Genomic DNA, 12,762 nt, shown 5'->3' with positions numbered 1-12,762 from the left:
TAAAGCCAAATTCACCTCCTACATTCTTCGGTGAAAGCTTCCCCTCCTTACTACCTCATCCACCTTTATTAGAAATAAAGAGAGGCCCAAAACACTCATAAAAAGCAGTTTCTCATCAGGCTAAGTGAGGACATGACTTGATACGAGGAATCAAAATGACAGGTTCCATCCATGAGTGTATGTACTTCATAGTCAAGACTTCATGGAAACCAGGGGGAGGGGAGGGAGTAGGGGGCAAACTGTGAGAGGTTTTCTTTCACTTGAAATTTAACTACTTTTTTTTTTCCTTATATATAATGAAAATATATAAAAATCTAATAATGTTATTTGATAAGATAATTATCATTTACCAGCTTTCATTTTGCTGTTTTCTTTTACATATTAATGTATTGTTAATAGACAAGTTCTGGAGACTGGGTTCAAATCCCAGCGATGTCATATCCTAGCTCTTTGACCTTGGGAAACATTACTCAAACTCTCTGTATCCCCATTTCTTCATTACTAAAGTAAGAATAATACCAATGACCACTTCATAGGTTTATTATTAATGTTAAGTATTAATATTTATACAGTTTCTAGAACAATGCCAGGCACATAAAAATATTATATCATTATTTACTAAATACAAGTAAATAATTTTTTAAAAATAATCAATTTGAGAATATTTCTACAGTTTTAACTATTTGTTTTAAAGGTAGTACATAAGGTAACACAAATAGCAACATCTCCCCCCCTGAAAATGTTAAAAAAATTCTATATAGAGAACAAAATTCCATTATTAGAAATGGTTTGGAGTATGAAGATAACATCTACTTACAACAAACTTACTCTAAGACTTGGGTAGTATGTACTTCACTGCATAGAGGAAAAAATATTTGCCCGAAAAACATAACCCAATAATATGTGGACCGCTGAGGCATTTTATAATGAGATTTTACTTTATTATTCAATTTTTCCTCATGGTTTCTCTCTCAGGAATAAAGGAGAAATGGGAAAATCATATCACAAGATTCATAAAACTGAAGTCCGGAAACATAAACTGATCTGGCACAGGCTGTACGGGGCCTGGGACTGGAACAAGCTTTCTGCCCTCCAGCTGGCCAGTGTGGCAGAGCCTGGCAGCCTGGGAAAAGGGACAGAGTGCAGAGCCATCTGGTTTAAAGCTACAAGCCCAGTTTAAAACGCAGCTCCGCTATAAGTGTGTGGTCTTCAGCAGATTATTTTTTAAATCTCCTAGAGCCTCATTTTCCTTATTTATACTTGTCCAGACTATTTCCTAGCAGAAATACTCCTGTACGGTATTCTTAGTATTTTCTTGTAGCAAAAAGCGCTTGACAACTGTAGAGATTTTCAGTGTCGGTGTAAGAGCTCCTACACACCCGGTGGCTCTCCATAATGACAGGACAGAGCATTGTCCCCAGGATCGCCCACTTCCCTGCCCCTCACACTGTGGCACACATACTCCCATCCTATGATGAGAGGCACTGCCAGCAGCCCTTCAGCTTCAAAGTGAGGATACAATCGGCCATCAGTGGGGTAGAGGGAAGAGAACAAGAGGAAAGACACCTGGGTTCAAATCCCAACTTTGCCACTTAACTGGTTAAAGGTCTTTAGTTCAGTTACCTTACTTTTGGGGGGCTCACATTTCTCGTCTATACAAATGAGCATATGATACCTCCTTTGATGGGTCACTGAATGGATTTAATAAAATAACACAGGTGAAAGTATCTGACACAAAGGAGGTTCTCAGGAGAACTTGGTCTCTCTTCCATACTTCAAGAAATGTGGAAAGATCGTGTGATTTAAGTTCTACAAGAAGGTCATCAGGGTTCCTGAGGGGTGGTTCTTAGGTCTAAGTGTCATTTCTAGAGTATAAATTCTACATAACTCATTCATTCATCAAAACCAGGGGTCCCCTACAAACTTAACAAAAGGTAGAGGCAAGATTAGCTTTTAAGGGGCTCAGAGAAAGAGAGAGCAGAGTGTAACGAAATATTTAACCAAAGATTTAATCAATCTCTACTTCAGATTATTGGTGACTGATAATAAAGCAACAAAAGAATTCAACTGTCAGATTTAAGCTCAGCCTTTTCCCCAAAATTTAATTTTAAATTTTGAAAGGATTGCCTGTCACATTTCACTAAAATTATCTAATTTGCCCCTCTTAAGTAATGACTAGTTTTTCTGTTGGATCCTCCTTGGTATTCTGCAAGCCCTAAGATGCAAGAGAGAGAGTAAAGACTAGAACTCTGTCTTTCTCTATCACATACATCCCACTATAAACACATATACAATTATACACACAGACACCCACACTCACACACCGCAGCCACTGGTTATGCCGTTCGTTATGCCCCATGCTCTAAAAGCCTACAGGGTAAAGGAAGGAGCTACCTATGTTTCCAGAGCTCTTCCTTCATTCCAGGATATCTCCAGAACGCCTCAAAATAAAGGAACAGGCATATGATGTTTATTAAAGTTTGGTTGTTATTAATCTTTTGCCAATTAACAGTCCATGTGCTGGCGACCACCCAGAAGTCAGAGACCCATCTCTGCGTAAGCCTGGCTCTGGGCAGTGGGATGAAAACATCTTTCTTTCAGAGATGGTGTAATGTTAGTGCTTCCTACATACAGACACTGAGATTTGGATTTCATTAAGACTTACCAAGCAGTTAACACCAGCCACAAAACTGAACAGATTTAGCAGAGCTTCCAATTTGCAAAGGTTACCTTTCATTATTACTTTTGTGGAAGAAATGATATTCAATATGCAAAATCCAATAACTTTCTAATAATAATTCCCAGTAACCACAGCATTTGCATTTCAATAAATTTGAGAAATCAGGTATGGGTAAATTTGTAGAAACCAACTACAGCATACATTAAACAGTATAATTACATTTTTTAACAGTAAGGATATTAAGACAGATGCTTTTTCACCAGCTTCATTTCAGTGACAAAGAGACAGATTTACACATTCACTCTATAACCCCTGAAATGTGTTATGCCCCAACTGGAAGAACAGCCCAAATACTGACTATGAGCTGTTTTTCTCAATATAAAAGTAAATACTCTTTCCTTAAATTCCTGTAATTATATCACTATCTAGGGAAGAACCTTGATAACCTGAAGTTTAAATTTTTAGATTTCAATGAATACTTTCCCACAAATATCAAGAACATCTGTAACACAATAATACTTAAGTGTTATTTTAAGTCAGCTAATGAGCAAATATCCAAGTGAATAATATATGAAGATTAATGCACTGAACATTTAATATTAATCACTCCTTTACTGATTATCTCTGGCTTCAAGCAAGACAAAAAAAGTGGTTCACCAAAGAGAGGAATTAAAATCTGGCATATCATTATCTTGCAAACACTTGACCTGGATTTTTTTTTAAGTCTCCTAAGTAAGCATTTCATTTGGTGATGTCTCCAGCGGAACTGAAAGAACAGTGTCCCACCTCCCGAGGGTCATTTCTGCACCCTGCTTGGGTTTTACAGGGCCTGGGACCGCCTCACTGCCTGAATAATACTGTAGCTCTCTGAAGGCAGAGATGGTGAGATCTAATTCTTTGTACCTCTGGGTACCTAACACCCTGCTTTCCACATCACAGGCTCTCCACTTAACAGAACGAATTGAAACAAAACAAATTCTTTTTCAAAACACAGAAGGCTCCCATTTTCAAAAAGACACAGGCACCTGCCTGCCTGCTTGACAATTAGGCTTTTCCTGTAACATGCTAACAGGCTGACTAATGGTTAAAAGGAGAGGGCTCTGGAGTTCGACTGCCAGGGATTGGACCCCACTTTACTTCTTCCTAGCTGGGTTTCCCTGAGAAGTGACTTGTCGTCTCTGAGCCTTAGTTTCCTCACATATTAATGAGGATAACATTAATAAGACTGCAATGATTAAATGAAGCAATAAATGGAATACATTTAGCACAATACATGGCACTCAGTAACTGCTCTGTAAAGTTAAGATATACTTGCTAGCATTACTATATGTAGGCGTTATGCTACAGAAAACATTTGAGTTGATCCATAATATACAGCAGGGGTCCCCAACCCCTGTGGCCTGTTAGGAACCGGGCCACACAGCAGGAGGTGAGCGGTGGGTGAGAGAAAAAAGCTTCATCTGTATTTACAGCCACTCCCCATTGCTTGCATTACTGCCTGAGCTCCACCTCCTGTCAGCATTATGGTGAGTTGTATAATTATTTCATTATATATTACAATGTAATAATAACAGAAATAAAGTGCACAATAAATATTATGTGCTTGAATCATCCCAAAACCATTCCCCCACCCATCCCCTCCTCATCCATGGAAAAACCGTCTGCCACGAAACCGGTCCTTGGTGCCAAAAAGGTTGGGGACCGCTGATATAAAGTATACACTGTGTTACAATAGGGGATCAACTGAATGTCCCAAGAATACCAAAAAACTACTATTCAGAATATCTACTTTGTTTCATAATCACAACATAATTAGAGATAATTGATAATTGGATCAAAATGAATTTCTGAAGATAATAAGCTCTACTACATTCTAAAAACCCTAAGCTTAATCTAGCTAATGTAGAATTTAAATAATTAAACCTAGAAAATCATTTTTGTCAAGACAATTTAATAGACTGTTATTGCTTATCAAATTCATTGGCATGTGGAAAAATAAGGAAAAAATTAGATCACAAACTTTAATGTGCATGCATGTATGTGGACAGTTGCATTAAATATTTATTCATACACACCCCACACACACCCCAGAGGAAAAAAAATGCCATTTACCTATACCGGTGCTTATAACTCAGGGATCCAAACTTGCTGAGTTTTCTTGACAATGAATTTGATTCATTTTCTGGCATTCTAATGAATTTTTAAAAGAAAATTAGATAGAGACTCACAAATATACTTATGCAACACTTGAGCAAAAGCTGTGTAGAAATATGTAATAGTGCAACACTGCTTAACACAGTCAAAATATTTTATTCATTCTACATATCGGCAGGAATAAGAATCGATTATTTTTAAGGTAATACTTGACATTCTAGTATTTTATATCTGTATCATGTCAAAACACTCATACTTCCTGAAGACTATCAGATACATCACTGCCCGCACAAGGAAGCTTTTATTGTGAATCAATTTAATTTCTCTACTAAATTATCTTGGGAACTTTTGTCACTACGTTGATTTACCCAAGCCAAGGTTCTCAGGGCAGTTGATCGTATCCGATGGGGTGGCTCACTCTTCTTTGTACTTTCCATTCCAGGGTACCTTCAACACACACCTCCACGTGCAGTTCCTAGGCCCAGCCCCACTAGACGAGAGGCAATGCCTCAGATCTTTTGGGCTATATCCCTCTCTTAATACAAACTGCACAACAGACATGGGTCATTTTATAAGGCTCCTTCTCTAGCATCATGCTATTTGGGGAAACTGTTCCATGCAAATCAAACAAGAATAAGGGGAAGAGTTCATCTAGTTTTAAATTTAAAAACCAAAAAGAGAGTTTCAAGTATTATCTGATAAAATTGAGTTTTATCTTTACACCATGTGACACAATGTGACACAAACAGGATCCCCACAACCCAATGGTCAATTCTCTACCCTCATCTTACGTGACCTCCCAGGAGCATGCAATGCAGCTGCTAGCTCCTTATTCACTAAGACATTTTTCTTCCTCATATTCCATTTTCCCACACCCTACCGCTAACTCCTTCTCATACTTCCCAGCTGGCTCTTCCTGGCCTCTAAATGCTGGGAGGGTCCCACAGCTCAGTCCCTGGCTTTCTGCTCCTCTCTCTTCACTTTTTCCACAGGTGACCTCATCCAATCCCCTCTGCCTTAACACCTATGAAACTTACATGACCAACTTTGGTCTATCCTGCATGCCTTGTATACCCAGCCACCCATTCCGTACCTCCAAGCTAACAGTCATTTCAAATTTAGTATGTCCACAGTAGAACACTTAATTTCCACCAATACCAAAGCTGCACTTTTATTACATAAATGTCAAAAGCAATTGTCCTTGACCCTTTCTTGTAGCATGAGCAAAGAAAATATCTATATATGTGTGCATGCAAAAATGTTAATAAAAGAGAAACACTTGTAAATTTCTTCTTGTAGACAGGATAGAATTCTTGTTATAAAAACAAATGCACATCAAAAAAAATTTAAAAACAAAAACAAAAACAAATGCAATTTTCATTTATTAGGACAATGAACAAAGGTTTCACATTAACATACCTAAAAAATGTATGATGTTCTACACTACACTTCCAAAGATGCTTGCAAGCAGTTTTACTTCGAGCTTCAAAAAAGAAAGAGGTTTCATTGCACTGAGAGAGAAAAAGAGAGAGAATATAAATTACAGACCACAACATTCTTCAGATGACAGCCACCCTTCTAGGTACCAAAAATTCAAGTAAGCAGAGAAATTACTGTTAACACATTAAAAAAAATAATTATCTCTTGATAAAAATACAAAATATAAGTTCCATGTAAATCTTAGTGCCATCACCTTTATTACCTTCTTCTACATCACCCCATGACCACGGATAATCAGAGTGATGGCACTGAAGCACTGCAAACTCTTCTGTCATCAATGAGCACCAAAACAGGAAAAATACCGACCGTGTGAAAATCAACTCCCCAAAAAAAGAAGACACCCATAAACCCAGCTTTTAACTGTATTTTTTTCAGGGATGTACAGGCCACACTTAAACTAAAGAATCTCAAGAGGGGTCGCTGGGAGGTGTGACCACCACAGCAGTGTAATCTGGGAAAGTTAAATAATGTCTCAGGACTGAGTTTCTCCATTCTGCATCAAGTTATTGGGGGAAATAAATTAAATGACATGACAGATGTGAAGTTCCATATATTAGGTATACAATTAATTTTAACTATCATTTTAATCTCGCAGCTACTTATCTATTTTAATACATAAGAAACAAAGGCAATATTAGAGGTAATTTTAACTGTGCAGGAAAAGATACTATTTTTTTTTTAAGTGACTGAATAGGAAACCAAGCAAAATACAGTATCCATACTAAAACAATAATAAACCACAAGCTCTGTGAAGTTATATAATTGCTAATTTAGTCTCAAATAAAAACCAAACTCAAGTCACAAATGCAGAAGTGCCCCTGGAATAAGGTTTCCATGAATTCATAAACAGAAAGTTGTCAATGCAGAAGAATAACTGAAACGATTCCTCCCGCTATACACACACTTTTAACAAGGACAGAACATTTACATGCATGAAATTTCTCCCAAGTCCATCTAGAATGAGGCTGCCCAATTTAGGAGTTTATTTGCAAAATGAAAGGGTGTGATGGAAACTGAGCCAATATATGCATGTTACAGCAAGGCTTTGTAATTCCAAAACCTTGTGAGGTGGAGGAAGGAACTTAGGGCAAGTCCCAGGTTTCTAAGTTGGGTGCTGCTCAGTAGTAAAATACAGCAAGTGGAAAAAAACTGGGGAATTGGATGGTGGGGGAACGGACATTAAGTTCAGGCTATTTTGATTCTGAGATGCCCATGGAACTAGGAACTCAACACGCCTAATGGGCCAGTAAACATGCAAGGGTAGAGCTGAGGAGAGAGGTCGTATCTGCTGGCACAGATAATTACACCTGAGAATCTAAAACAGATTGCTCAGGGAGAGAGCACAGAGTGGATAATGGTGGAATCACAGTGAAGATGCTTGTGAAGGTGAAGTGAGAGAGGTCAAAAGGGACCTCAAGGCAATGGTGTCAGAAAGGCTGGAGGAGAGGGCAAGTCTCAAGTGACCCAGAAAGGTCGCAGGGCTTGAAAAGAGGTCACTGCATTTCATGGGGAGAAATCTTCAGTGGCTTTCGTGAAAGGGGTAAGGATTACAAAATTAGAGGTGATGAAGAAAAGGTGATCAATTCAGAGAGTGTTTTCCTCAAAAGCAAGAGAAACTAGGGGGGAGGTGAGAAGGAAGGGGCACAGAGGAAATCACAGAACATCCTTGGAGGCAGAGTGAGAAACCAAGCCTCCTGTCAGGAGACGGGAACGCTTAGAGGGGAATTTTTCTTCTTTTACTTTTCCTTTTTAAATATATACACATGGTACAAACACCAAAAGTTACCAAAGTGGATAACACAATTCTAACTCAATCTCCCTCCTACCACTGTCCCTAATTCCCCTCCTCAGAGGCAACCACTATTAAGAGTTTGTCATATAACATGCCGGTGTTTTAAAGTCACTGGATTATCCGAATATATAATACACAGGTCATTAATTTTAAGATAATTTTGCTTCTGGTTGTGTATCAGGATAAATAAGATAAAGCCACTACATGGGACTTCCCTGGCGATCCAGTGGTTAAGACTCCAGGCTTCCACTGCAGGGGACGTGGGTTCGATCCCTGGTAGGGGAACTAAGATCCAGCAAGCCTCACCAAAAAAAAAAAAAAAAAAAAGAAGAAGAAGCCAGTACAGGACAGGCTGCTCTTCCGCTCCCCAACCTACCACCTTCCTCAGTATATGCACCCATCTCCCTGTCAACAGCTGAAACACAAAGTGTGTTAGGACTAACGTACTGGGCATTGTCACTGACAAGAAATGGTGGCTACTAATGACTATTCTGTGACACAGACACCTTCACATTTTAGCAAGAGCATCACAAATAAGGTGGAATTGACATACTAAATCGAATTTTCACAAAGTGATTTAATTACATATTATCATCCAGATTTCCAAAAGTGGAGGAGAAACAAAAAAATGTTCAAACTTGAAAACAAAGTAAATCTCCTTAAACTTTTCTAGGACTGGTTTTCACTTTATTCGTCGCATAAACATCTGTATTATTTTGCTTTTCAAATAGAGACCTGGTCACAGGAAATCTAACTTTTAATATATTTTTTAAAACTACCATCACCTAATGAAAGGATAAAAGGTATTTAAGATCCAACCAGAATTGGGTTTTCTCAAGTTTCTGTGGGTATAAATATATTAAAGGAAAAAAAGAGCCTCCCACAGGCTCCCTAATTACTTCTGCCCTGTGCAAATGACAAGTATAAACTCATTCCCCCATTCATACAGGGCTTGAACACCAGCTGCCTGGTTTTTGTCCCATTGTTAGCAGAATGATCCAAATACTAAAAGGCAAGTTAACATAAATTTTAAAAAGAGCCAGGTATTCGGAATAAATTCTGTGTGTTTTTGCCACATACAATAACTGCTGGCATGAATGTAACTGATGCGGCATTCAAATGTCTTTCTTTTTGAAACTCTGCTACCTACTAAACCTCTTCTCAAGGAACATGGACAATTAGCACCTTTCCATTCGTTCACACAAAGACAAGTAGCTGCTTAACTTCAGAAGTTCATTCCAACCTATCGCTAAAATACTTTATCCAAGCATCCAATGCTTGCTTTTGGCAAAATTCCTCAAACACCTTCATAGTTTTGGTCATTTTATGCCAGAAGCAAAGCTATGGTCTGAATCTATTTCTTTTTCTTTTATAAAGAGATCAAGCTTAAGTCACCTCTAACTCAGATATCACATGGGGCTTCATCACACTGTGGATCTCTAGGTAAACTGGGCTCAAAGTCCCAATTCCATCATTTGTGAGAATTCAGGACCTAGATTATATGGACGAACTCCCAACCTAACTCCCTCTGTTCTTCTCACTCTTTTCCCATCTTTGCTGGCTATGTTTCTCTTTGCAGCCTTGAAGAAATCAATCTACTTTAGCCTGGCTTCTCTGAAGCGTCTTGAGTTTACTGACAGGGCCATAGAGGGGCTCACACTGCAAGATGCACAGCAGCTAACTCTCCCTGGGCTCCAGCTTCACTGCCTCTCCCACGCCCAATGGGCTTGCCACACACAGTCCCTACTCTAGCTGGTCCCTCTGCTTCCGTCTTGGGAAGCAGCCACAACTGGACAATCTGCCTTCCTCAGCTTCCCTAGAATTACAAGGACGAACATTTTCTCAATCCTGTCATTATATATTCATCCCACCTCCACGGTCAATAGAAGTAACCTAAGGTATACTGCAAAGGTCAAATACTTAAGAGTAGAGAGAGTAGTACTTCTAACAACAGTAAGATGCAATCATTACATAAATGTTGGAAAGGCCTACAACAGAGAGTTTTCTTATCAATGATCCATAAAGGCAGAGGAGAGGTTAAAAAGAAGTGCAAAGATTACAAGCCTACAGTTTTATGGGATCTTTTTTCAAATATTCAGTCTCTATAAGATTTATATGTACTTGGCAATTGTTAGCTTACTTTAGACACTAGATGAAATAAAAATCAGGGGGCTAATAGCAAATGACTGAAAGAACTTAATTACTGATAAAGCAAAGGAAGGCAAATGGTGGAACAGAAAAAAAATTTATTCTTGAACTAAATAGAAATACCAAAGAAATATCACAAAATTTTAAGTATTAGAGAAATTCTGTCTTTATAAATGGTAAGCCTGAATGATTGCAGTTGTAAAAATTTAACTACGTTTGTGTATGTGAGACAGTGGGCACGATGTTTGTTTTAATCACTTTCCCCATATTTTCCACTGCTTTCTCATCCCGAGTACAAAGCCAGATAAAGAATTCAGAGTAACCCCTGCAACCAAAAAATTATCAATCTTGTTATTATTTGGAAAGGGAAGTTAGAAGGGAATTTTAAAACACTTGAGTAAAATATTATCTCGTTCTTTCAAGTTTTTTCTTTACAGAGTGCTCCCTAAAAAGTGTTTCTTACAACATTAATGTCTTATGATATTGCCATAAAAAGAGTTCTATGGTCAAAAAAGTTTTGGAAACACTGGGTTAAACACTCAGACCTTTTACTGAACTAATACGTGCTGTGACTCTCCAAGAGCTGGTAAGGTAGCTGGTGTTTCCCTGATCTATATGAGCAAAAACTTTATTTCAACTACTCTGGTTTAGGAAATATAAACATCCCCACACACACACCAGTTATTTTTTAAATTCTTTTTGAAATGCACATAATATGGTTTGAATTAAAAATCACTGTGCATTTCAACAGAGCACTGGAAGAATAACATTAATTTCTATTCCTACCTATATGTTGTATTCTACAATAAAAGAACAAAAACAGCAAAAATATTCCAGAACTCTTTCGTCAGCTATGTGGGTTATATTTCAAACTATACACTAAAGATGAAAAACCTTTTTACCTCTTTTACAGATGAATAAATTAATTGCTTGATGACTAATTGTTTATAAATCTTTCTAGTTCACAGAAACATAAATTATAGAATTGGAAAGGATGTGTTAAATTGTGCTGCTTCCCCCGTTTCTCCCTTTCCTCCCAAGAATTCAAAAGGAGAAAATAGGAGCCAAAACGTTAGAGAATATTTATATCATGTTTCAGTAAACTCTGAAAACTATTTCATTGAGCTTATTCTGCTTCCTACTAGAAAAAATGGACAGATGCAAACCCAGGATTCCAGATGTCTTACTTTTGTTATTGTTGTTTTTACTCTATCTTTTCCTCATCTTTTCTTTAAAGAAACTGTAGGATTTCCTAAAATGTCAGCATTTCTCTCTTATATTTGCAGATTTCATTTTTTAATGGTAACTAATCTTTATTGCCAGTCTTACAAATGTTTAAAAAATTTTAATAACAAATGTTACTTAAGCTTGTTAAAATGAAGGCATATCTGGTAAGATCTATTGACACTCTTAATGTAGAAAAATTTTATACCAGAATTTAGACATTCCTTCCAAACAAATGGCTCACTTAATTATGGAGAAACATACTAGCAAATGAAGCAAAGGAAACTCCATGGCCCTGCAAGACCTGAGCTCCCCTTGTTGCCTTGGCAAGAGCTATTCACCAGCCAAGACTGGTCAAGAACAAGGTGCTGCCTGAGCCCTTTCTTGTGCAAAACTTCAAGAGCTCTAAGTGCATGAGGGCAAGACACTTCTGACTCAGAGACGTGTACCAGGTGCCTGTTACAAGTCCAACTTTGGACTGGGTTCATTCAACCTCACAACAACCTTGTAAGACAGATTTTATCATCCTCACTTCTTAGATAAGGAAATGTAGGCTAAATGTCGTTCAGGAAATTGTCCAAAGTTAGAGAAGTGGGAGATCTGGACTTACACCATGCTATCTGACCACTAGTCTAGTAATCCATCACTGAATCTGAAAGACTCCAAACCACACTGTCATATGGAATCAGGATCCAAATGTTACTAACAGAGTCACACTTGGGAACACTTAGGGGAAAATATAACACCTATAGTTCCAGGTACACTCAAACACTGTAGGTGAAATGTACAATGGCACAGAAACTGCGGGTGAAGGTTGGGATGGGGGAATAAGGCAATATCTAACATATCTACACATACACTCACCCTTCCAGCATTCCTACTCCTGGGAATTTACCCCGAAGACAGCCCTCCAACAATATAAAAATACATATGCCCCAAGTTATTGACTGAAGGAAAATTTTTAATTGCAAACTATCAAGAACTACCTGAACGTCCCAGCATAAGAGATTGGTTGAATAAACTACTTTACAGACACTCGATGGAGTACTATGCAGATGTACAAGAGAACAAGAAAGCTCCCAATGAACTGATATAGAGTATTTCTAGGACATACCACTAAATGAAAGAAAAAGTGCAAAGACCACACAGAGTATGTTATATTTTATGTAAGAAAGAAAAAAAATTTAACATGCTTATCTTTATAAATAGAAACACAAGGAGGAGGATAAACCATAAAACACTGAAGTTGGTTACCTACAAAGAA

At 37.9% G+C, this 12,762-nt stretch overlaps 1 protein-coding gene across 4 annotated transcripts in view; it reads right to left on the bottom strand.

Moving 5' to 3' along the window:
- EPB41L4A (erythrocyte membrane protein band 4.1 like 4A) overlaps nucleotides 1-12,762 on the bottom strand; it is a 264,564-nt gene that overhangs the window by 70,275 nt on the left and 181,527 nt on the right. For all 4 annotated transcript variants that reach the window (XM_036848718.1, XM_036848720.1, XM_036848717.1 and 1 more), the window contains 2 exons: nucleotides 6,254-6,345; nucleotides 4,793-4,870 (listed from right to left, as the gene is read on the bottom strand). In XM_036848718.1, coding sequence (XP_036704613.1) covers nucleotides 4,793-4,870; nucleotides 6,254-6,345 — 170 coding nt within the window. The remainder of the gene's footprint in view (nucleotides 1-4,792; nucleotides 4,871-6,253; nucleotides 6,346-12,762) is intronic.

This window comes from Balaenoptera musculus, chromosome 3 (assembly GCF_009873245.2).
Source record: "Balaenoptera musculus isolate JJ_BM4_2016_0621 chromosome 3, mBalMus1.pri.v3, whole genome shotgun sequence".
NCBI classification, from domain to species: Eukaryota; Metazoa; Chordata; class Mammalia; order Artiodactyla; family Balaenopteridae; genus Balaenoptera; species Balaenoptera musculus.
The sequence above is the reverse complement of the archived record's forward strand: the minus strand, read 5'-3'. Positions and strand labels throughout refer to the sequence as shown.